Source organism: Phyllobates terribilis, unplaced genomic scaffold, assembly GCF_046119375.1.
Source record: "Phyllobates terribilis strain yellow unplaced genomic scaffold, ASM4611937v1 Scaffold_2__4_contigs__length_985480577, whole genome shotgun sequence".
Lineage (NCBI taxonomy): Eukaryota > Metazoa > Chordata > Amphibia > Anura > Dendrobatidae > Phyllobates > Phyllobates terribilis.
Genome location: NW_027362762.1, coordinates 430,046,165 through 430,069,796, shown reverse-complemented (window position 1 = coordinate 430,069,796; position 23,632 = coordinate 430,046,165). Strand labels below are relative to the sequence as shown.

At 45.9% G+C, this 23,632-nt stretch overlaps 1 protein-coding gene across 1 annotated transcript in view; it reads right to left on the bottom strand.

Moving 5' to 3' along the window:
• Window positions 1–23,632, bottom strand: part of LOC141246073 (multidrug and toxin extrusion protein 2-like) — a 301,790-nt gene that overhangs the window by 139,172 nt on the left and 138,986 nt on the right. The window contains exon 3 of the mRNA XM_073669112.1: window positions 4,789–4,857. Coding sequence (XP_073525213.1) covers window positions 4,789–4,857 — 69 coding nt within the window. The remainder of the gene's footprint in view (window positions 1–4,788; window positions 4,858–23,632) is intronic.

Below are 23,632 nucleotides of genomic sequence, written 5' to 3'. Positions count from 1 at the left end.
ACAATCTCTGACCATACTATAGCTAGTTTTGTGAAAAATTCTCTGAAGCGCTCAGTGTCTAGTTTCATTATTGCCATTAGTTATGCGCTCTTGTGATGACCTAGGTTGTTTCCCCCGGCCTGTATAACTAAGATGACCAGACATCTTGCCTCTCTCCCTACCTTGATTACCTCCATTAGTACCTGTGGCCATAGCAGGCCTCTAATACCTCTCCAGTTGAAATATGTGTTATGAAACTCTAATTTCCTCCCGCCTGGGCGGACTTTCGCCCTTTAATCTGCCCAATATATATACGAGTGGCCTATCACCCACACTGTTGGCTTAGCGTCACCTGTAAAAGAAACAAACCACGTTAGGATAACAAGTCCGGTCTTATGTATCTTGCCAAACACGTGGATCACCATCTCTCTATCCTCTGAACTTCCGTTTCTGACAGTCCTGCTCTTGCTGCTTCTGTGGCCGCGCCTATGCGGAATGAGTGTGTCCCGTAATCTTTGGGGTGGTTCCCTGCCGATGTTATGCATTTATTAAATATAGCTTGGAACTGGTATCTTGATAATGGCGTCCCATCAATGTGTGATAGGAACAAATTACTTTGTGATCTGATGGTTAGATATGGTTTTACTATTGTTACCCGACTCAGTGTACCGTTTGTGGGTTGTAGAAGTACCCAAGTGCCCCTGCCCGCTGGAACCATTTTCGATTTGTGTATGCGTAGACGTATTGCATTATTGCCTATGACTACGTCCTGGTGTAATAAGCCTCCACTGGTGCTAATTTTGGATTGAGGGACTAATTCGCTTATGCATAGCGCCCCGAAGAAGGCGATCACAAATGCAGTAGACAGTAGTGTTGCTTCAAATTGTGAGTGTCATGTTAATGGTGTTAGGGATATGATGTGAGAAATCAGTTTTAGTGACACGGGACGGGACGTCTACACTCCTGACTTGGCTGACCCCTTTTCCACCCTTTTATGGATTGTCTGATGATGAATCTTTGTCACATCTCCCCAATTCAGTAGTTGGAAGTGAAATGCTACTCCGGTCAGACACCGCTGCGCTGACGCCCCTGATATGCCCCTCATCATTAGCTGGTGGAGAAATTCTATGGTGACTTGTGATCTGGCTTGTTCACATTGGTCAACCCGTCTGCCTGCTACTAGTCGTGTCCACTCTTCCCATGCCTTACCGTATGCTTGCCACATCGACGGGGCAACTGACGCTCTGATTAATGGCATCAACTATTCGCCATTAGATCCCATAGGGAAGGTGGGCAACTGTTGTCCCGATGAGTGGGCATTGTGGAAGAGCTCTGTGAAAATCTGCCATTTGAATTGTTATAAAGCGTTAGCAGCAGCTTTAGACCCCTCAGCATAGTGGCTAGCGCGGACCCATACATTGTGTTTCAGGCACAGGAATGCTAGCCTGGGTAGTAAGCCTAGCACTGGGAGAGACGATGATGCCATCTTATTAATGCAGTGCGCTAAGCTGGTGTTTTTTGTTATGAAGCGTATATTTTTGTAAGCCAGGAGCGCGCCCCATATTTCTATTGCTACCACTATTGGGAAGAAAAATTATTTTCAGGGCTAGATGCAGCGAAAAATTATTATTAATTGAAAAGCTGGTGGAGCTTGGTATAGATGGCCTAATACAATGAGACCCACACACTGCTAGAAGGCCAAATATTTTTTCAGAGTTAGATGCAGAAAAAAATTATATTCAGTTTGCAACCTGATGGAGGTCAGTATAGATGGACTAATAGAACAAGTCCCACACACTGCTAGAAGGCCAAATATTTTTTCAGAGGTAGATGCAGACAAAAAATTATTTTGAATTTGCAACCTGATGGAGGTCAGTATAGATGACTAATAGAACAAGTCCCACACACTGCTAGAAGGCCAAATATTTTTTCAGAGTTAGATGCAGAAAAAAATTATATTCAGTTTGCAACCTGATGGAGGTCAGTATAGATGGACTAATAGAACAAGTCCCACACACTGCTAGAAGGCCAAATATTTTTTCAGAGGTAGATGCAGACAAAAAATTATTTTTAATTTGCAACCTGATGGAGGTCAGTATAGATGACTAATAGAACAAGTCCCACACACTGCTAGAAGGCCAAATATTTTTTCAGTGCTAGATGCAGAAAAAAATGATATTCAGTTTGCAACCTTATGGAGGTCAGTATAGATGGATTAATAGAACAAGTCCCACACACAGCTAGAAGCCCAAATATTTTTTCAGAGGTAGATGCAGAAAAAAATTATATTCAGTTTGCAACCTGATGGAGGTCAGTAGAGATGGACTAATAGAACAAGTCCCACACACAGATAGAAGGCCAAATATTTTTTTAGAGCTAGATGCAGACAAAAATATATTCAGTTTGCAACCTGATGGAGGTCTGTATAGATGGATTAATAGAACAAGTCCCACACACAGCTAGAAGCCCAATATTTTTTCAGAGGTAGATGCAGAAAAAAATATATTCAGTTTGCAACCTGATGGAGGTCAGTATAGATGGACTAATACAACAAGTCCCACACACAGCTAGAAGCCCAATATTTTTTCAGAGGTAAATGCAGAAAAAAATATATTCAGTTTGCAACCTGATGGAGGTCTGTATAGATGGATTAATAGAACAAGTCCCACACACAGCTAGAAGCCCAATATTTTTTCAGAGGTCGATGCAGAAAAAAATATATTCAGTTTGCAACCTGATGGAGGTCTGTATAGATGGATTAATAGAACAAGTCCCACACACAGCTAGAAGCCCAATATTTTTTCAGAGGTAGATGCAGAAAAAAATATATTCAGTTTGCAACCTGATGGAGGTCAGTATAGATGGACTAATACAACAAGTCAAACACACAGCTAGAAGCCCAATATTTTTTCAGAGGTAGATGCAGAAAAAAATATATTCAGTTTGCAACCTGATGGAGGTCTGCATAGATGGATTAATAGAACAAGTCCCACACACAGCTAGAATCCCAATATTTTTTCAGAGGTAGATGCAGAAAAAAATATATTCTGTTTGCAACTTGATGGAGGTCTGTATAGATGGATTAATAGAACAAGTCCCACACACAGCTAGAAGCCCAATATTTTTTCAGAGGTAGATGCAGAAAAAAATATATTCAGTTTGCAACCTGATGGAGGTCAGTATAGATGGATTAATAGAACAAGTCCCACACACAGCTAGAAGCCCAATATTTTTTCAGAGCTAGATGCAGAAAAAAATTATATTCAATTTGCAACCTGATGGAGGTCAGTATAGATGGACTAATAGAATGATGCTATGCCCAAAAGATTTTACTTCACTAGGTGCAGTAAAAAAATTGGTATTCTATACACAGGTGGTATATCTTGCAACACAGATAGGCTACTCCACTGACTAACACACTCTGCAATAGGCCAAAAAGGATTAGCTTTGCTAGATTCAGCCAAATGCTGTGAAAAAAACTTGCACAGCACTGGCACAGACCTGCCTGGCAAAAACTGATAGGAACTGATGTAACCTAGTCCTGAAAAGGACTCCAATTACAATTAGTCTTTACTCCCACAATCTATCTATTTAAGAGCACAGACCTGCCTGATAAAAGTCGTAGGAAATGCTGTAACCTAGTCCTTAAAAGGACTGCAATCACAACTATTCCCTACTCCCAAGCTATCTGTAGATTTGTGCGAAAATTGGCTTGAAATTAACAAGGTATAGCGCACACAGCAACAGCGGTGCCGTCTAACACGCAGCTGCAGCAGTGAGAAAATGGTGGCAACGGGGAAAATGGCTTGGTCTTATAGGGCAAGGACATGTGACATACACTGCCAATGACACATGCCCTTGCTTGTGTGAAAAAAAGCACTTCGCTCCGTGTGTGCGCTGCTGATAGGCTGACAGATTGCACCTCCCCACTGCAAATGGGGAGTACACTCAAACTGCGTATTAACATTAATTTTCATCATTACTGAGAAAAAATCCAGTTATGATTTTGGTGCACGAACAGTTATCGAACATAACCTCGAACAGCCGAATTTTTCTCAAATTGTTCGTGTTCGCCGAACGGCTCGAACACCGCCCAAAACAGCTCGAATTTGAGATTGGCGAACAGTTCGAGTAGAACAACACTCATCTCTAGTGACCACCATTGACCTCACCCAGTGCAACACATCTCCTTCGCATAAGAGTTCATCAGGTTGTTGATTGTGGCTTGTGGAATGTTGGTCCACTCCTCTTCAATGGCTATGTGAAGTTGACGGATATTGGCAGGAACTTGAACACACTGTTGTATACGCCAATCCAGAACATCCCAAACATGCTCATGTCACCTACTGAGCATGTTTGGGATGCTCTGGTCAATGTATACTGTACGACAGCGTGTTCAAACATACATAAAATACATATGCCATGATTAAATGGATTTAGGCTGTGTTCACATACTGGAACCAAGGTGGGGTCATTATGTGGCCAGAAGCAGAGCCAAAGAGCAGATTGGCTGATTTTGCAAATGATTGCATCTAAAAAAACTATTATTGCTAGTGGCCATACAGTTCTGTTTGTCAGCGTAGATTTCAGTATCATCATGGCCTCAACATGTGAACACAGTATTAGTTCTAAACTAATTGGCTTAGCTAATTGTTATTAGCCAAATGACCATTCAAATTCAAATTGTCAGGCAAGAGACAGACACATAAAATTCATGAAATTCCATATTCACCCACATGGCAAAGTATAGATTTGGCCGGAGTTTCACTTTTAATGTATGCAACATGATCAAATTTTTATCATTCATACCTGGGACATGAGTGTATCACATGCTGCTGTCATGCCAAAACCCACCGATATCCCTGTTACATTTATAACCTGTGAAGAAAAATAGAAAAAATGGACAGAATGCTTAATTTCAAATACAACCCCAATTTAAAAAAAGTTAGCCACTGTATAAATTATAAAGAAAAAAGAATGCAATAAACTGGAATCCACATATCAGAAGTTGAAAGTTAGACATTTTTCCATTTCATTTGAAAAAATTAACTCATTTAAAATTGATTGCAACAACAAATATAAAAAAATGTTGGGACAGGTTAACAAAAGGTTAGACAGCAGCTGGAGGGTCAATTTTGAACAAAGTCACACGACTTCATTGGCGGATTATAATGAGGGCAATCTGGGCTACCACCCGGGGCCCAGGGCTAGATTGCCCTCATTACAATGTTTTGTGCGCCGCCAGTACACTGGCAGGAAGCTTTCCCGGAACTCTTCTGTCGACCATTCAAAGTGGCAACACAGCTCCAGGGGCGCGCCTGTCGCCTCTGCTGTAATGTGCAGTATAATGATGTAATCAGTCAGCACGCCAGCAGGTACGCGCTGGTAACAAGCAGAAGTGGAGCCTTGGAAACCGAAGCAGAGCATCGGTGGAACGGGAGCGAGGTGAGTATGTGTTGTTTTATTTTAATTAATATGTGCATGGGATGTGTTCCTATATATATGGGCTATGTGAGGGCTCGTACTTTATTTAGGTTGCTATGTGGGGAGTTCATACTGTATATAGGGAGTTATGTGGTGGCTCATACTATATATAGGGGGCTATGTAAGGACTCATACGGTATATAGGGGTTCATACTGTATATATTGTAGGAGGCTAAGTGCGGGCTCATACTGTACATAGGGAGCTATGTGTGGGCTCATACTGTATGTGGGGGCTCATACTGTATCTAGGAAGCTATGTGCGGGCTCATACTGTATTTAGGGGGCTATGTGTGGGGTCATACTGTATCTAGGGAGCTATTTGCGGGATCATAATGTATATAGAAGGCTATATGGGGCTTATTCTGTATCTAGGAATCCTGCCTCATGTGTCTCCCATCCTGCCTCATCTGTCTCCATCCTGCTTCATGCTCCTGCCCCATCTGTCTCCATCCTGCCCCATGACACTTCCCCATCTGTCTCCATCCTGCCCCATCTGTCTCCATCCTGACCCATGTGTCTCCATCCTGACCCATGTGTCTCCATTCTGCCCCATGTTTCTTCATCCTGCTCCATGATCCTGCCCCATCTATCTCCATCCTGCCCCATCTGTCTCCATCCAGCCCCATCTGTCTCTATATTGCCCAATGATCCTGCCTCATCTGTCTCCATCCTGCCCCATGATCTTGCACCATCTGTCTCCATGATCTTGCCCCATCTGTCTCCATCCTGCCCCATGATCCAGTACCATCTGTCTCCATCCTGCTCCATGATCCTGCCCCATCTGTCTCCATCTTGCCCCATGATCCTGTAAAATCTGTCTTCATTCTGCTCCATGATCCTGCCTCATCTATCTCTATCCTCCCCATGATCTTTCCCCATCTGTGTCCATGATCCTGCTCCATCTGTCTCCATCCTGCCCCATGATCCTGCCCCATCTGTGTTCATCTTGCTCCATGATCCTGCCCCATTCTGTCTCCCATCCTGCTCCATCTGTCTCCATCCTGCCCCCATCTGTCTCCATCCTGTCCCATGATCCTGCCCAATCTGTCTCCATCCTGGCCCATCTGTCTCCATCCAGCCCCATCTGTCTCTATCCTGCCCCATGATCCTGCCCCATCTGTCTCCATCCTGCCCAATGATCCTGTACATCTGTCTCCATCCTGCTCCATGATCCTGCCCCATCTGTCTCCATCTTGCCCCATGATCCTGCAACATCTGTCTTCATCCTGCTCCATGATCCTGCTCCATCTATCTCCATCCTCCCCATGACCTTTCCCCATCTGTGTCCATGATCCTGCTCCATCTGTCTCCATCCTGCCCCATGATCCTGCCCCATCTGTATTCATCCTGCTCCATGATCCTGCCCCATTCTGTCTCCCATCCTGCCCCATCTGTCTCCATCCTGCCCCATCTGTCTCCATCCTGTCCCATGATCCTGCCCCATTCTGTCTCCCATCCTGCCCCATCTGTCTCCATCCTGCCCCATCTGTCTCCATCCTGCACCATGATCCTGCCCAATCTGTCTCCATCCTGCCCCAAGATCCTGCTCCATCTGTCTCCATCTTGCCCCATGATCCTGCCCCATCTGTTTCCTTCCTGCCCCATGATCCTGCCCCATCTGTCTCCATCCTGCCCCATGATCCTGCCCCATCTGTCTCCATCCTGCCCAATGATCCTACCCCATCTATCTCCGTCCTGCCTCATGATCCCGCCCCATCTGTCTCCCATCCTGCTCCGTCTCCATCCTGTCCCATGATCCTGCCCCATCTGTCTCCATCCTGCCCTATGATCCTGCCCCATCTGTCTCCATCCTGCCCCACGATCCTGCCCCATCTGTCTCCATCCTGCCCTATGTTCCTGCCCCATCTGTCTACTTCCTGACCCATGATCCTGCCTCATCTGTCTCCATCCTGCTCCATGATCCTTCCCCATCTGTCTCCATCCTGCCAAATGATCCTGGCTCATCTGACCCCATATTGCGCTTTCAGTACAAAAATAAATAAAGTTTCTCCTTACCTGGCTGTGGTCCAGCGGCGCACGGCACGTGACGTCAGGTCCCAGCCTGTGATTGGCCGGCGGCTTTTAACTATTGCTGTTTCTTCCCACAGGGTAATAGATTTTTAACTTAACGTGCGTCCGAGGATGCATGTTCAGTCAATGCACGGGCAGGATCCTGCTGCTGGGGCTCGGTGAGCAGAAGAACGGCCCCATATGCCAGTAAGGAAAGTAATGCCCTGATGGCTGCCCTGTATGGGGTTCATACTGTACATAGGAGGCTATATGGGGGCTCATATCATACTATATCTAGGGAGCTATGTGCGGGATCATTCTGTATACAGAAGGCTATATGGAGGCTCATACTGTATATAGGTAGCTATGTGCAAACTCATACTGTATATATTAAACCTACAAAGAATAGGAAGATTAACGCCAGTAGAATAAAATAGATTATTTTATTGACATACAATTAAAAATTCCAATAAAATGCATAAAAGCAGGGAAAGAAACTAGAACAGACAAAAAAAACCTACAAAAGCCAGTCATGTTATAATATATCCACCATATGGAGCTAGTGTTCTAAGTAACAAGAATTATTGAACCATAATTGTATTAAATTTTAGAAAGAACACCATATTCAATTAAAAAAGTGAGATATCAGGAAAATTAATGTGTAACACATCAAAGTGAAGATACTGCAAGTGCAGAGTATAAATCACATAAAGTGCATATAAGCTAATGTGCAAATCTGCTACAATTTATATAAAGTGCAATCTGTAGTGCAAAAAGTGCTAGCACCTCCATAAAGCCACAAATGCACGAATGCAAAAATTCATTAAAGATTAGAGATGAGCGTTGTTCTACTTGAACTGTTCGCCAATCTCAAATTCGAGCTGTTTTGGGCGGTGTTCGAGCCGTTCGGCGAACACGAACAATTTGAGAAAAATTCGGCTGTTCGAGGTTATGTTCGATAACTGTTCGTGCACCAAAATTATAACTGGATTTTTTCTCAGTAATGATGAAAATTAATGTTAATACGCAGTTTGAGTGTACAGCGGGGTGGGGGGAGGGGCAGGGGATGGATCTCTGCAGGAACAATGAAAATCTCCATTTTTTTTTCTCTTTCCCGCATTTGCAGTGGGGAGTTGCAATCTGTCAGCCTATCAGCAGCGCACACACGGAGCGAAGTGCTTTTTTTCACACAAGCAAGGGCATGTGTCATTGGCAGTGTATGTCACATGTCCTTGCCCTATAAGACCAAGCCATTTTCCCCGTCGCCACCATTTTCTCACTGCTGCAGCTGCGTGTTAGACGGCACCGCTGTTGCTGTGTGCGCTATACCTTGTTAATTTCAAGCCAATTTTCGCACAAATATACAGATAGCTTGGGAGTAGGGAATAGTTGTGATTGCAGTCCTTTTAAGGACTAGGTTACAGCATTTCCTACGACTTTTATCAGGCAGGTCTGTGCTCTTAAATAGATAGATTGTGGGAGTAAAGACTAATTGTAATTGGAGTCCTTTTCAGGACTAGGTTACATCAGTTCCTATCAGTTTTTGCCAGGCAGGTCTGTGCCAGTGCTGTGCAAGTTTTTTTCACAGCATTTGGCTGAATCTAGCAAAGCTAATCCTTTTTGGCCTATTGCAGAGTGTGTTAGTCAGTGGAGTAGCCTATCTGTGTTGCAAGATATACCACCTGTGTATAGAATACCAATTTTTTTACTGCACCTAGTGAAGTAAAATCTTTTGGGCATAGCATCATTCTATTAGTCCATCTATACTGACCTCCATCAGGTTGCAAATTGAATATAATTTTTTTCTGCATCTAGCTCTGAAAAAATATTGGGCTTCTAGCTGTGTGTGGGACTTGTTGTATTAGTCCATCTATACTGACCTCCATCAGGTTGCAAACTGCATATATTTTTTTCTTCATCTACCTCTGAAAAAATATTGGGCTTCTAGCTGTGTGTGGGACTTGTTCTATTAATCCATCTATACAGACCTCCATCAGGTTGCAAACTGAATATATTTTTTTCTGCATCTACCTCTGAAAAAATATTGGGCTTCTAGCTGTGTGTGGGACTTGTTGTATTAGTCCATCTATACTGACCTCCATCAGGTTGCAAACTGAATAAATTTTTTTCTGCATCTACCTCTGAAAAAATATTGGGCTTCTAGCTGTGTGTGGGACTTGTTGTATTAGTCCATCTATACAGACCTCCATCAGGTTGCAAACTGAATATATTTTTTCTGCATCTACCTCTGAAAAAATATTGGGCTTCTAGCTGTGTGTAGGACTTGTTGTATTAGTCCATCTATACTGACCTCCATCAGGTTGCAAACTGAATATATTTTTTTCTGCATCTACCTCTGAAAAAATATTGGGCTTCTAGCTGTGTGTGGGACTTGTTCTATTAATCCATCTATACAGACCTCCATCAGGTTGCAAACTGAATATATTTTTTTCTGCATCTACCTCTGAAAAAATATTGGGCTTCTAGCTGTGTGTGGGACTTGTTGTATTAGTCCATCTATACTGACCTCCATCAGGTTGCAAACTGAATATATTTTTTTTCTGCATCTGCCTCTGAAAAAATATTGGGCTTCTAGCTGTGTGTGGGACTTGTTCTATTAATCCATCTATACAGACCTCCATCAGGTTGCAAACTGAATATATTTTTTTCTGCATCTAGCTCTGAAAAAATATTTGGCCTTCTAGCAGTGTGTGGGACTTTCTCTATTAGTCCATCTATACTGACCTCCATCAGGTTGCAAATTGAATATAATTTTTTTCTGCATCTAACCTGGCCAATAGTTTTGGCCTAATACCACAGTTTGGCCACTCAGCTCTGCTCGGTTCCCATCCATTGTTTTTTTGTGCAAACAACTCCAGAGTTGTTAATTAGTTAACCACCAAAATGAGTGGAAAAAGGCCTGCTGCTGGTGGAAAGGGGAATAGGCGTGTTGGGAACGGGAAAAAAGGTTGTGTCCGTGGGGTAGGTGTTAAAGCAACAGTAACATCTGCAGAAGAAAGACCATCTTCCAGCCAAACTAAAATGTCTACTTCTTTTAGCGGACAATGTGATAAGATCCCTTTCTTACGGCCACGCCAATCGCTACAAATTCCAGATGAGGCACAAAAACAGCAGGTGCTTCAACGGATATCAAGTGCTCCTTTAAGTGGGCTCTCCTCCACATCAACTTCAACATCACAAATACTCCAGTCCTCAAAGGTGTCACCCCAATCGCACTTGCTTCTCACAGCTCCCAAATCTCCAGCTGCCCGTCTGAGTATGAGGTAGAACAGATGGTTGAGTCTGCAGAGCTGTTTACTCATACTATAGCCTGGGAATCAGAGGTCGACTCCAGCGCTTCTGTGAATCCAGACGAGGAAATGATCTGCACTGATGCCCAGAATCTTTATGAGTCGGATCCAGGACCAGACGCAGAAGGTTCTGACCATAATGTAGACCCTCATTCCCAAACTGTAACTCCTGTTGGTGGAGACAATGAGGAAGACGATGATAAGACTCAAATACCTGATTGGAGCGACAACTTTAGTTTTTTGTCAGGGCAGGAACAGGTTGGCTCTGAGGACGACGGGTGTGATAACGCACAGGGTGATGATGATGAGGTTGGAGATCCCACTTACTGTCAACCCACAGTCAGCCAAGAGATGAGGTCAGCAGAGGAGGTGGAGGAAGATGCTAGTGACGACGAGGTCAGGTTGTGCCTTCCTGGACAGAGACGTAGTACTGGAAGCACGTCAACAACTGCATCCTCAAACACAACTCTGCCTCTCACCACAAGTCATGGTGGCTCTTCAGGTCGCATGGGTGCTAAGCCTTTCATAGCCTGGGCATTTTTTCAGATCGATAAAGATGACCCAACTCGTGTTATCTGTAACATTTGTCAGCAAAAGCTAAGTAGAGGCCAAAAAATACATAGTTTGAGAACTTCATGCATGAACCGGCACATGGACATGAAGCATAAGTTGCAGTGGGAAGCTCAGTGTGCTACAGTGCGGCCTAGCCGGCCGGGCCAACCACCGTCTGCCATATCTTGTGCATCCGCGGCCTCTTCATCCTCTGTGACTGGGGGGACAGCAGTCACACCTGTTTTGGGGCGCAGACCTGCCACCTCTTTACCCGCAACAGCCAGCGTGATTGGCAGGTCATCATTTTCTTTGGAGGTGGTAACACCAGCTGGTGTTGAGCGCTGTCCGACATCGATAGCACCACCTTTGGATCAAGGCAACCTAACATGTCCGCCTGCATCTTCCTCACAGACCGGCAGTTTGCCGGGGACACCCTTATCAACCCCGTCTAAGCACAATAGCCAGCCCTCGGTCCCTCAGATGTGGACAAGTAAAAGACCATTTCCTCCTAGCCATGAGAAAGCTAAGAGGTTGAATTTCACCATCTGCAAGTTCTTGGCTACAGAAATGCTGCCTTTCCGCCTGGTGGACACAGAGGATTTTCGAGACCTTATGTCCGTCGCAGTGCCCCAGTACCAGATGCCCAGTCGGCACTACTTCTCAAAGAAAGGTGTGCGTGCGCTCCACCAGCATGTCGCACACAACATCACCGCTTCTTTGAGAAACTCTGTGTGTGACAGGGTGCATTTCACCACAGACACTTGGACGAGTAGGCATGGACAGGGGCGTTACATGTCGCCGACTGGGCACTGGGTAACTATGGTGACAGCAGGACAAGGGGCTGCTGTCCAAGTCTTGCCGTCCCCACGAGTTGTGCGTCAATCCTCTTTATGTCAAAGTTCCTCCACTGCTTCTGCCTCCTCAACCTCCTCTCGGTCTTCCACCTGCACCCAAAGCCTGTCTGGTCATGCCACAAGCTTTCTAACTGCGCAGAAGGGATCCTGCACACCTCCTTACTATGCTGGCAGTAGGGCTCAACGTCATCAGGCGGTTTTTACATTGAAATGTCTGGGAAATGTGAGTCACACAGCTGAGGAGTTGTGGTCAGCTCTGGAGAACCAATTTCATGAATGGTTGTCTCCACTGGACCTGAAACCAGGGAAGGCCGTGTGCGACAATGCTGCAAACCTGGGTGCGGCCCTTCGCCGGGGCAATGTCACACACGTGCCTTGTATGGCTCACGTGTTGAACCTGGTTGTCCAGCAATTTTTAGCCCACTATCCCAGACTAGATGGCCTTCTGCAGAGGGCACGGTCGCTGTGTGCTCACTTTCGTCGTTGGGCCTGCCACTTCACCGGCTAAAATGCGATGTGCCTACCCGGTGGAATTCAACTCTGCACATGTTGCAGCGACTGTGGCAGCACCGACAAGCCCTGGTGCAATACGTTCTGACGTATAGCCTGGGCCAACGAGATCCAGAGGTGGGGCAAATCACGCTGGAGGAGTGGTCTCAGATCAGGGACCTATGCACCCTTCTGCACAGTTTTGAAATGGCGACGAAGATGTTTAGTGCTGACGATGCCATTATCAGCATGACTATTCCGGTGATTTACATGCTGGAGCACATGTTAAACAGAATTCGGAGTCAGGTGGTGGCACAAGAGGAGGTGGAGGAAGTAGAGGAGGAGGAGTTGTATGCGGAAGGGCTAACATCTGCAAGGTCCAGACGGTCGGCAGCACCAAGGCGGCAGGCATGTGAGGGTGGGGGAGATGGTTTTACCAGGGCGCATGGTAGCAGCCAAACTAGTGAGGAAGGTGCAGGAGCCCAGGAAGAAGTGGAGGACGAACTGATGGAAGACTCATCAGATGAGGGAGACCTTGATCACATTTCTGTTGTGCGAGGTTGGGGGGAGAGGACAGAGGAAGGAAGCATGATTGTTACCTCGCCACCAACACAACAGGGACTTGGTGCTCCTGGATGCGCAACACACATGAGTGCCTTCTTGCTGCACTACCTGCAACATGACCCTCGAATTGTGAGAATTAGAAATAATCCTGACTACTGGGTTGCCACACTGTTAGATCCCCGGTACAAAAGTAAATTTGCAGAAATTATTCCTGCCATAGAAAGGGATGCACGCATGCAGGAGTATCAGCAGAGACTGTTGCAGAATCTTACATGTGCTTTTCCACAAAATACCAGTGGTGCACGTAGTGAATCTCACAGTTCCAACTTGCCAACCGTGGGACCGTCAAGTGTTCAGCACTCAAACCGTAACAGAACCACAGTATCTGCTGGTAACATCAATTTTGCGGAATCATTTCACCACTTTTTTAGCCCATCTTTTGCAAGGCCACAGGAGACAAGAAGTCTGACATATAGTCAACGCCTAGAGACGATGGTACAGGAGTATCTCCAAGTAAACATTGAAGCCACGACTGTGTCACTGGACCCTTGCTCTTTTTGGGCTTCCAATCTGGATAAATGGCCGGAGCTAGCCACTTACGCCTTGGAGATCTTGTCATGCCCCGCAGCCAGCGTTCTGTCTGAACGTGTGTTCAGCGCTGCTGGTGGTGTGCTGACAGATAAGCGCACGCGGCTCTCCACTGATAATGTAGACAGACTCACGTTCATAAAGATGAACAAATCATGGATCCGAAATGACTTTTCTACCCCTGTGTCATCCTGGGGAGAGTGAAAGCTTGATGATTGGTTAAAATCACCCTACCAACCGTTTTAAGCTTTCAAATTACTAATCATGTTTATCTGTATCTTGGCTGGAAAATAATTTGGGCTTTGTAGCAGTGTGCAGCACTGATTCTATTAGGCCATCTATAATAAGCTCCACCAGATTTAAAATTACTAATCATGTTTATCTGTATCTTGACTGGAAAATAATTTGGGCTTTGTAGCAGTGTGCAGCACTGATCCTATTAGGCCATCTATACTAAAGCTTCACCAGATTTAAAATTAATAATATTTTTTAGCTGCATCTAGCCCGGAAAATAATTTTGGGGCTCCGAGATGCGCAAGACACATAAGTGCCTTCTTGCTGCACTACCTGCAGCATGACCCTCATATTGTCAGAATTCGAAGTAATCATGACTACTGGGTTGCCACACTCTTAGATCCCCCAAACTTTTCGATCAACCTTTTCATTTTAATAAAGACCAAAAAAATGGTCATTTTTGAAATTATAAGCATTAGCAGGTTGTTAGAAACTGAAATCAAACAGTTTTCAACTCAAAACTTTATTCTAGGTGATGTTACATTTTCACATAGGACCCCTTGTTCGAAAGGAGCTTCTGAACTCTCTCGTCCATTGAATTTGTCAGGTTTTGGATGGTTTCTGCTTCAATTGTTTTGCATGAGGACAGAATACCCTCCCAGAGCTGTTGCTTAGATGTGAACTGCCTCCCGCCATCATAGACACTCCTTTTAATGATGCTCCAAATCTTCTGAATGGGGTACAGGTCAGGGGAGCATGGGGGTCACACCATAAGTTTGTCCCCTTTTATGCCCATATCAGCCAAAGATGCAGATGTTTTATGTGCAGCATGAGATGGTGCATTATCATGCAGAAAAATGATCTTGCTGTGAAATACACGGTTCTTCTTCTTGAACCATGGCAGGAAGTGCTGTTTGAGAAAATCCACATACATTATGGAGTTCATCTTTAGCGCCTTCAGGGATCCTAAAGGGGCCGACAATCTCTCTCCCCATGATTCCAGCCCAAAACATTACTCCACCTCCTCCTTGTTGGCGCTGTAGCCGTGTTTGCGTGGGGTGTCCATCAACCAGCCATCCTCCACTCCATCCATCTGGACCATCGAGCGCTGCACGGCACTCATCCGTGAACAAAACAGTTTTGAAATCAGTCTTCATGTAATGTTTGGCCCACTGGAGCCGTTTCTGCTTGTGTGAAGTGGATAGAGGAGGTCGACAGGATGGCGTATGCACAGCTGCAAACCTCTGAAGGACCCTGCATCTTGTTGTTCGGGGGACGTTGGAGGCACAAGCAGCTTCAAAAACTTGTCTGCTGCTATGACAAGGCTTTTTTGCCGCTGCTCTTTCAACCTGACGTAATTGCCTGTAGGAAAGAGTCCTCAATTTGCCCTTATCAGCACGCACACGTGTGTACTGTGAATCAGCTACATACTTCTTGATTGCCAAGACACTTCATCCTGATCATCGCACAATGTTGATTGTAGTCATGCCTTGACCTAAACACTCCACAATTTGTTGCTTCTCAGCAGCCGACACATCCTTTTTCTTTCCCATTTTGGCAGAAAATGTAGGCTGCTTAATAATGTGAGACAGCCTTCTTAAGTAGTCTTGCCTTTCATTGGACACACCTGCCAAACTAATTAGCACAGGTGTCTGCAATTGCTTACAGTGATATAAAGAGCCCTGACACACATCACCATCAATGAGTTTAACTGACAAACAAACAAATTCTTCCCTTATCACTCCTAAACACTTTTTGCATAATAATTTGGAACACAGTGTACATGTGCTTTTCCACAAAACACCAGTGGTTCACGTAGTGAATCTTACAGTTCTAACTTGCCAACCGTGGTCTGTATGGAGTTGTTCAATAAAGGGCCCAAAATTAAGATAACATAGATGGGAGAGGTCTCTATGAATAGGAATTCCTAAGTATTTGATACCCTGTGAGGGCCAGGCAAAGGGAAAGTTGGACTGGATGGAATCCTATATGGATTTCGGGAGGGAGACATCGAGGGCCTCAGACTTCGCTGCATTGATTTTAAAATTTGACCATGTAACAAAGTGATCTATTTCAGCCATAACAGCATGGATGGATATATGTGATTGAGTGATATATACTAGGACATCATCAGCAAATAGAGAGCACTTGTACTCGGTGCCTCCCACCTCAATCCACCTAATATTGGGGTTATGGCGAATTGATGAGAGCAGGTGCTCCGTCACTAGGATGTATAAGAGAGGGGACAGAGAACATCCCTGCCTTGTCCCATTGGTGATTGTGAAAGGTGATGAAAATGTTCTGACGCGCCCCCTGGGCCTTGGGACACCCGGAGCCGGACCCTTTTTGGTGGATGCTGGTGGTTGTAGTCTCCGTGGCGGCAACCCGGTTCCGTGGCTCAGGGCGGTCAAACCAGTGGCGGAACTATTTATGTGGTTTTGATGTTTAAATGTCCGACTACGCCACCCGTGGATTGCGGTCAGAGTGAACCGCCGCTCCAGGGCAGACCGCTGAGGCTGGTGTTGTGGGTGCAGCAGAGCGCAGCATAACTCCCCATGGGAGGAGTATAGCCTCAGGGCAGTGTATGCGGAGGATGGGGGTGATGGTGCAGGGCAGCAGCAGTAATGACACGGAGTCAGTGATGCAGTCCAGGGCCTTTACTCACAGTTCTTATTATCCAGACCACGTCTGCAGGTAACGGCTGTCCACGTCGTACTGTGCTCACCAGGTGAGGGGCTCAGACAACTCCCAGATAACTTTGGAGTGCTTCACAGGACCCCCTTTGTGTGTCCTTTGTCTGGCCTTTCTTACCAACCCTTCTGTCCGGCTGCCTCGGGCCTCCTCTTGGTAAACTTGGCGCCAGTTTCCCTGACCCTATGTGGTGCCTTCCTAGCGGGTGTAGCGAGGGGCTGCGCCACATAAAATGTCACAGCCTCCTGTTTCTAGCTGAGGGTCGTTTCCTGCCTCCACTAGTTTCGGGGACCGGTCTCCCCCTTTGGCCTGACCCCTCCACGCAGGTGGATTCGGGCGTGCGGTGGCGACTCGCCCGTCCGCACCCCTGAGATCCCTTCGTTCCTCGTTCCTGGAGCCTTCTCCGCTCCTCTTCCTTCCTTCTCCCTCTTCCAGGCCTAGGCCTCTGTTACTAGGCCCGCCTCCGGAGCAGAGCTCATGCAGAGCCCCTGCTCCCTGCCACTTCTGCTCAGACTTCTCTGCACTGAACTAAGATGGTGCCCACCTTTTATACTCCCTTCTCAATGCACCCAGGAACTGCTTCCTCCCTGCTCCTGCACTACAGGGTTCCCCTTCCTCAGTGTTCCCTCCCCCCACTTCAGCCAGGGACAGGGACTGTCGTGCCCATCTCAGGGGCATATTGGTCGCCCTGCCCCACGGCAATGTGGTGTAATGCATGCAGGTGTCGGGTCCTGATCCACACTACATCCTTACCTGAGAGTGAGATATCACACCTCTGGGTGAGGTGCAATACCTCTGTAGCAACCGAGCCCTCAGGGTGCTACAGTTCCATTTATCTTCAGCCTAGGTGACGTATTGCGATACAGGGCCGTGATTTTGGCTATAAAAGGGTCCCCTAGACCCCTACCCCAAGCTTTTTAAGAGAATCATATATGGCGTGCCAGGAGACTCTATGGAATGCTTTCTCAGCATCCAACGAGAGTATCTAATTACAAATTTTTAACTGCATCTAGCCCAGGAAATACTTTGTGCCTAGTAGCAGGGTCTGCTAGTCAGCGGATTATCCCGGCTGTTAAGCAAGCTACACCACCTGTAGTTTAGACACTTCATTTTTTCAAAGGAAATGCTTCGGGACCACGGGATACTCAGTGAAGAGCATCAGGAGGCACCCCAAGGCATAGGGGCTCGAACTGGCAGTAGGATGCCTTGCGGTGGACAGCCGAGCTCGATCCTTATAAAAGCTTTTTAACTGCAGCAGCTTTAGTGGACGCTACTGGAGCTGGAATTACGCGGCTGCTGGCATGAGACTTGCCCTCCAATAGATCCTTGTAAATGGATTTAAAGTGTATTTATTCAAATTAGAGAGACAATTTAAATTAAAAAGCTTAGAGCTGCCTCCACCACAGGGGGGCTCGCTCGACCCACCAGCGGACAGGCACCAGTATTGGGAGAGGGGGGCTGGCTGTCAGGGTTCACCGCGGCTCTGGCACAAACCCGGCGACACGGAGGTAGCACGGGCAGGAGCGGACTGAACGTGTCGGCTTCTCACTTTTTGGATTTTAGAAGGGCATGACATGCCTATATCTGTGTCTCCCCCTCCTTTTACTCCTCCACCTCTTTTCTTTTCGCATGACTATATGTACTTGTCACTTTTCCATGTGTTAGTTGTGTCTTCTGAGCAGTTTGTCAGCTTTTGGACACCTTTGAACGTGTTTTCTATGTGTTTCTATGCGTTTTTGTTTGCCTGCCATTGGTTTTAACGGTGTTCGAAGGTGTTCGACGAACAGTTCGACGAACAGTTCGGCGAACACACGGGTGTTCGACGAACCGAACCGAACTCGAACACTACGGGGGTGGCTCAACACTATTAAAGATGAATAATTAAAATACAATATCAGTAACCAGAATAGAAGATGAAAATAAATAATCATATGACCTGGCAGATGAGGGAACCATGACGAGCGCGCTTTGCGACTTGCTTCTTCTTGGGAGGGGGGGGTGTGAGTATGTGCGGACTCATGTGCTATGTGCGTGCTCATTCTGTATGTAGGAGGCTATATAGAGGCTCATACTGTATATAGGGAGCTATGTGCGGGCTCATACTGTATATAGGAGGCTAAATGGGGGCTCATGCTGTATACAGGGAGCTATGTGGGTCTTATACTATACTATATACTATAATATCTGTCTGTATTTTATTAATTCTTTACATTTCTTTTTACTTAACATTTCTGTCTAGTGCAATCTCCATTAGGAAATGAGCTCCATTATTGACAATGCTATCCAGTGTACATCTTGCCACATGTATGCAATCCTTGAACAGCTGGTCGGGGGTGCATACTGCTGTGCGAGATGTTTGCACGTTGCGCTTTTGGAAGCCCAGGTACTGGATCTAAATGAGCAACTGGCAACACTGAGATCCATAGACAATGTAAAGGAGTCTGCTGCTCAATGAGCAGCTGCTCTCTGGGGTAGATGTGGGGGAGGGTAGTAGTATGGAGCTGCAGGACAGTGTGGCAGCTAGCTGGGTAACAGTTAGAAGGAGGGGTAGAGGGAAGAGTGCCAGGGAGGCTAGTCCTGATCTGGCACACCCCAATAAGTTTGCAAAGTTGGCAGATGAGGGGGGTGTCAGTACAGGGGTAGCACTGCTGCAGCAAGGCATGTTCTCTGAAAGTCGGAGGAGAGTCAGCTCCAGTAAGGGGGGAAATAGGAGAGCAGGGCAGGCCAGGCAGGTTCTGGTAGTGGGGGACTCAATTATTAGGGGAACAGATAGGGCAATCTGTCACAAAGACAGGAATCGTCGAACAGTGTGCTACCTACCTGGCGCTCGAGTCCGACACATTGCTGATAGGGTACTGGGAGGGGCTGGTGAGGACCCAGCGGTCATGGTGCACATTGGCACAAATGACAAAGTTAGAGGTAGGTGGAAGGTCCTTAAAGATGATTTCAGCGAATTAGGCTGCAAGCTGAAAGCAAGGACCTCCAAGTTAGTATTCTCTGAAATACTGCCTGTACCACGTGCCACGCCAGAGAGGTAATGGGAGATTAGGGAGATAAATAAGTGGCTCAGGAATTGGTGTAGGAAGGAGGGGTTTGGGTTCATGGAGAACTGGGCCGACTTCTCAGTTGGCTACAGGTTCTACGCTAGGGACGGGCTGCACCTCAATGGGGAGGGTGCAGCTGTGCTGGGGGAGAAAATGGCTAGAAGGTTGGAGGAGTGTTTAAACTTAGGATTGGGGGGAGGATATTCATTTTATTGGTGGGGAAGACAGTGCAGATAGTGACCTGGGCACAAATAAAGAAATTGGGGGTGGGGATAGAACAGTCAATATAGTAAGAATGAATAGAGGTACAGAGAGATACATAAAATGCATGTACACTAATGCCAGAAGGCTCACCAACAAAATTGAGGAATTAGAATTCATTTTGTTGGAAAATAATTATGACAAGGTGGGGATATCTGAGACATGGCTGGAGGAGAGCCATGACAGGGCAGTTAATTTACAGGGCTATAGTCTGTTCAGAAATGACCGTACAAACAAGCGAGGGGAGAATTTGTGTTTATATGTAAAATCATTCTTAAAACCCATCTTGCGTGAGAATATATATGAATCTAATGAAAATGTAGAGACCCTGTGAGTGGAGATAAGGGGAGTGGGAAAAGATAATAAATTACTGATAGGGGTTTGTTATAAGTCTCCAAAAATAATGGAAGCAGCGGAGAATATCCTCATAAAGCAAATAGATGAAGCAGCGACTCAAGGAGAAGTCATTATTATGGGGGACTTTAACGACCCTGAAATACATTGGGGAACAGAAACCTGTAGTTTCAGCAAAGGCAATAAGTTTTTGACAACTATGAGAGACAATTACCTTTCACAACTGGTTCAGGACCCAACAAGAAGGTGGGCACTGCTAGACCTAACATTAACCAACAGGCCAGACCGCATATCAAATATACGAGTTGGGGGTCACTTGGGTAATAGCGATCACAGAATAATAATCTTTCATGTATCCTTTAATAAGATGTGTAGTAGAGGGGTTACAAGGACACTAAACTTCAGGAAGGCAAATTTCCAAAGGTTGAGAGATGATCTTAGTGCAATAAACTGGGACGATTTCCTGAGACATAAAACTACACAAAGCAAATGGGAGACATTTATTAGCATCCTGAATAGGACCTGTGCACAATATATACCCTATGGGAATAAACATTCTAGAAATAGGAGGAAACCACTATGGCTAACTAGAGCTGTAAGGGGCGCAATAAGTGACAAAAAGAAAGCATTTAGAGAACTAAAGCAAGTAGGTAGTGATGAGGCATTAAATAAATACAGAAAATTAAATAAATTCTGTAAAAAACAAATCAAGGCAGCAAAGATTGTGACAGAAAGACTCATTGCCAGAGAAAGTAAAAATAATCCCAAAATATTCTTTAACTAAATAAATAGTAAGAAACTAAAAAATGATAGTGTTGGCCCCCTTAAAAATTGTCTGGGTGAAATGGTGGATAAGGATGAGGAAAAAGACAATATGCTAAATGATTTTTTTTCAACAGTATTTACACAAGAAAATCGCATGACAGAAAACATGATCATTGATAACAAAAATTCTCCATTAAATGTCACTTGCTTAACCCAGCAGGAAGTACGGCAGCGTCTAAAAATCACTAAAGTAGACAAATCCCAGGGCCTGTGAGTACTGCAGGAATTAAGTAAAGTCATAGATAGACCATTATTTTTATTCTTTAAAGATTCCATAATAACAGGGACTGTACCGCAAGACTGGTGTATAGCAAATGTGGTGCCAATATTCAAAAAGGGAACAAAAACTGAACTTGTAAATTATAGGCCAGTAAGCTTAACCTCTACTGTGGGTAAAATCCTGGAGTGTTTTCTAAGAGATGCTATACTAGAGTATCTGAAGAAGAATAACCTCATGACCCAATATCAACATGGGTTTATGAGGGACCGTTTCTGTCAAACTAATCTGATCAGCTTTTATGAAGATGTAAGTTCTGGACTGGACCAAGGAAATGCAGTGGATGTTGTGTATATGGACTTTTCAAAAGCTTTTGATACGGTTCCACACAAAAGGTTTATACATAAATACATACATGTATAATTATATGCTTAATTGTAAAACACTGGGCAAAACTGTCACTGAAAAAGACCTGGGTGTATTGGTGGACGACAGGCTCACGTTTGGTGGCCAGTGTCAGGCAGCTGCTGCAAAGACAAATAAAATAATGGGATTCATTAAAAGAGGCATAGATGCTAATGAGGAGAGCATAATTTAACCTCTATACAAGTCACTAGTGCGACCACACTTAGAATACAGTGTACAGTTCTGGTCTCCGGTGTATAAGAAAGACATAGCTGAACTAGAGCGGGTGCAGAGAAGAGCGACCAAGGTTATTAGAGGACTGTGGGGTCTGCAATGCCAAGACAGGTTATTACACTTGGGGTTATTTAGTTTGGAAAAATGAAGGCTTAGGGGTGATCCTATTACTATGTACGAATATATGAGGGGACAGTACAAAAACCTTTCTACTGATCCTTTTACTCTGAGGCCTGAGACGGGGACAAGGGGGCATCTTCTACGTCTGGAAGAAAAAAGGTTTAATCAAAATCACAGACGCGGATTTTTTACTGTAAGAGCAGTGAGACTGTGGAACTCTCTGCCGCATGATGTTGTAATGAGTGTGTGGCGCCCCTGAGGGTTCAGTCGCCACAGAGGTACTGTGGTGTCTCCCTTCTCTCAGGTAAGGTGGGAGTGCTGCACGGAACCCCAAACACCTGCATCCAACACTACACTGCTCCAGGCCGGCAGGAGGGGCAACATGCAGAGCGCAGCTGCTGAGCCCTGACCCTGGCTGGAGTGGGGGGAACCCAAAGGTAGGGGGAACCAGTAGTGGGTGTGGGTGGAGGAAGTAGTTAGAGGGAGCACTTTGATAGGAGTATGTAGCACCCTGAGGATTCGGCTGCTACAGGGGTATTGCACCTCAAGCCAGAGGTGTGGTATTCCACTCCCGGGTAAGGATGGAGTGTGGAACTGAGCTCAGTTAGCTGCATGCACTACACACATCCCATTTCCGAGGAACAGACCGATGGTACTCCCACTAGAGAAATGTGCAGGTACGACAGAGTCTGTTCCTGGCTGGAGTGGGAGGGGGGTGGAACATCCCAGTAGTGTAGGGGCAGATAGGGGGAGCAGCCTGGGTAAAGTTAGGAGCTCATTGGGTGCTGGTCACCTGGGCTCACACATAGAGGGAGTATATAAGGTGGGCACCATCTTAGATCAGGGTCTTTGCAGAGGAGTCTTTTGCAGAAGGCTGGTCAGTCTGTCAGTCTTTTGCAGAGCAGTGGAGGAAAGCAGAGGAGCAGAGCAGCCCCAAGGCCAAGAGTGAGAGAGGAGAAAGAAAGACCCAGAGGGGGAGAAAGAAGGAACTCCAAGAGCCCAAATTAGACCAGAGGGTGAAGAGTTGGCAACAGGGTACCGGATCCCAAGCTGGCAGAGGCTACAGCACACCTTAGCCAGGAACCGGAGGCCGTGGGCAGAATCTGCCACGGCCACCCACTATATCCACCCAGAAGGCAGACCACGAATAGGGTCAGGGAACCCAGAAACAAGGGTTCACCAACAAGAGGCCCGAGGGAGCCGGACTTAGGTGGATCCCTGGTGGGGAAGGCCAGAGACGAGGACAGGACAGAAAGGGAGCTCAGAACCACGCTCCAGAACTACTTGGGGGTTGGCCGAGTCCAGGACCTGGTGGACGCAGCGCGGCTCGGGTGGTCACTCAAGGCCGGAGTGACCGGTACAAGAACAGCAGTAAGTAAAGAACCCTGAACTGCACAACCCGACTCTGACTCTCAT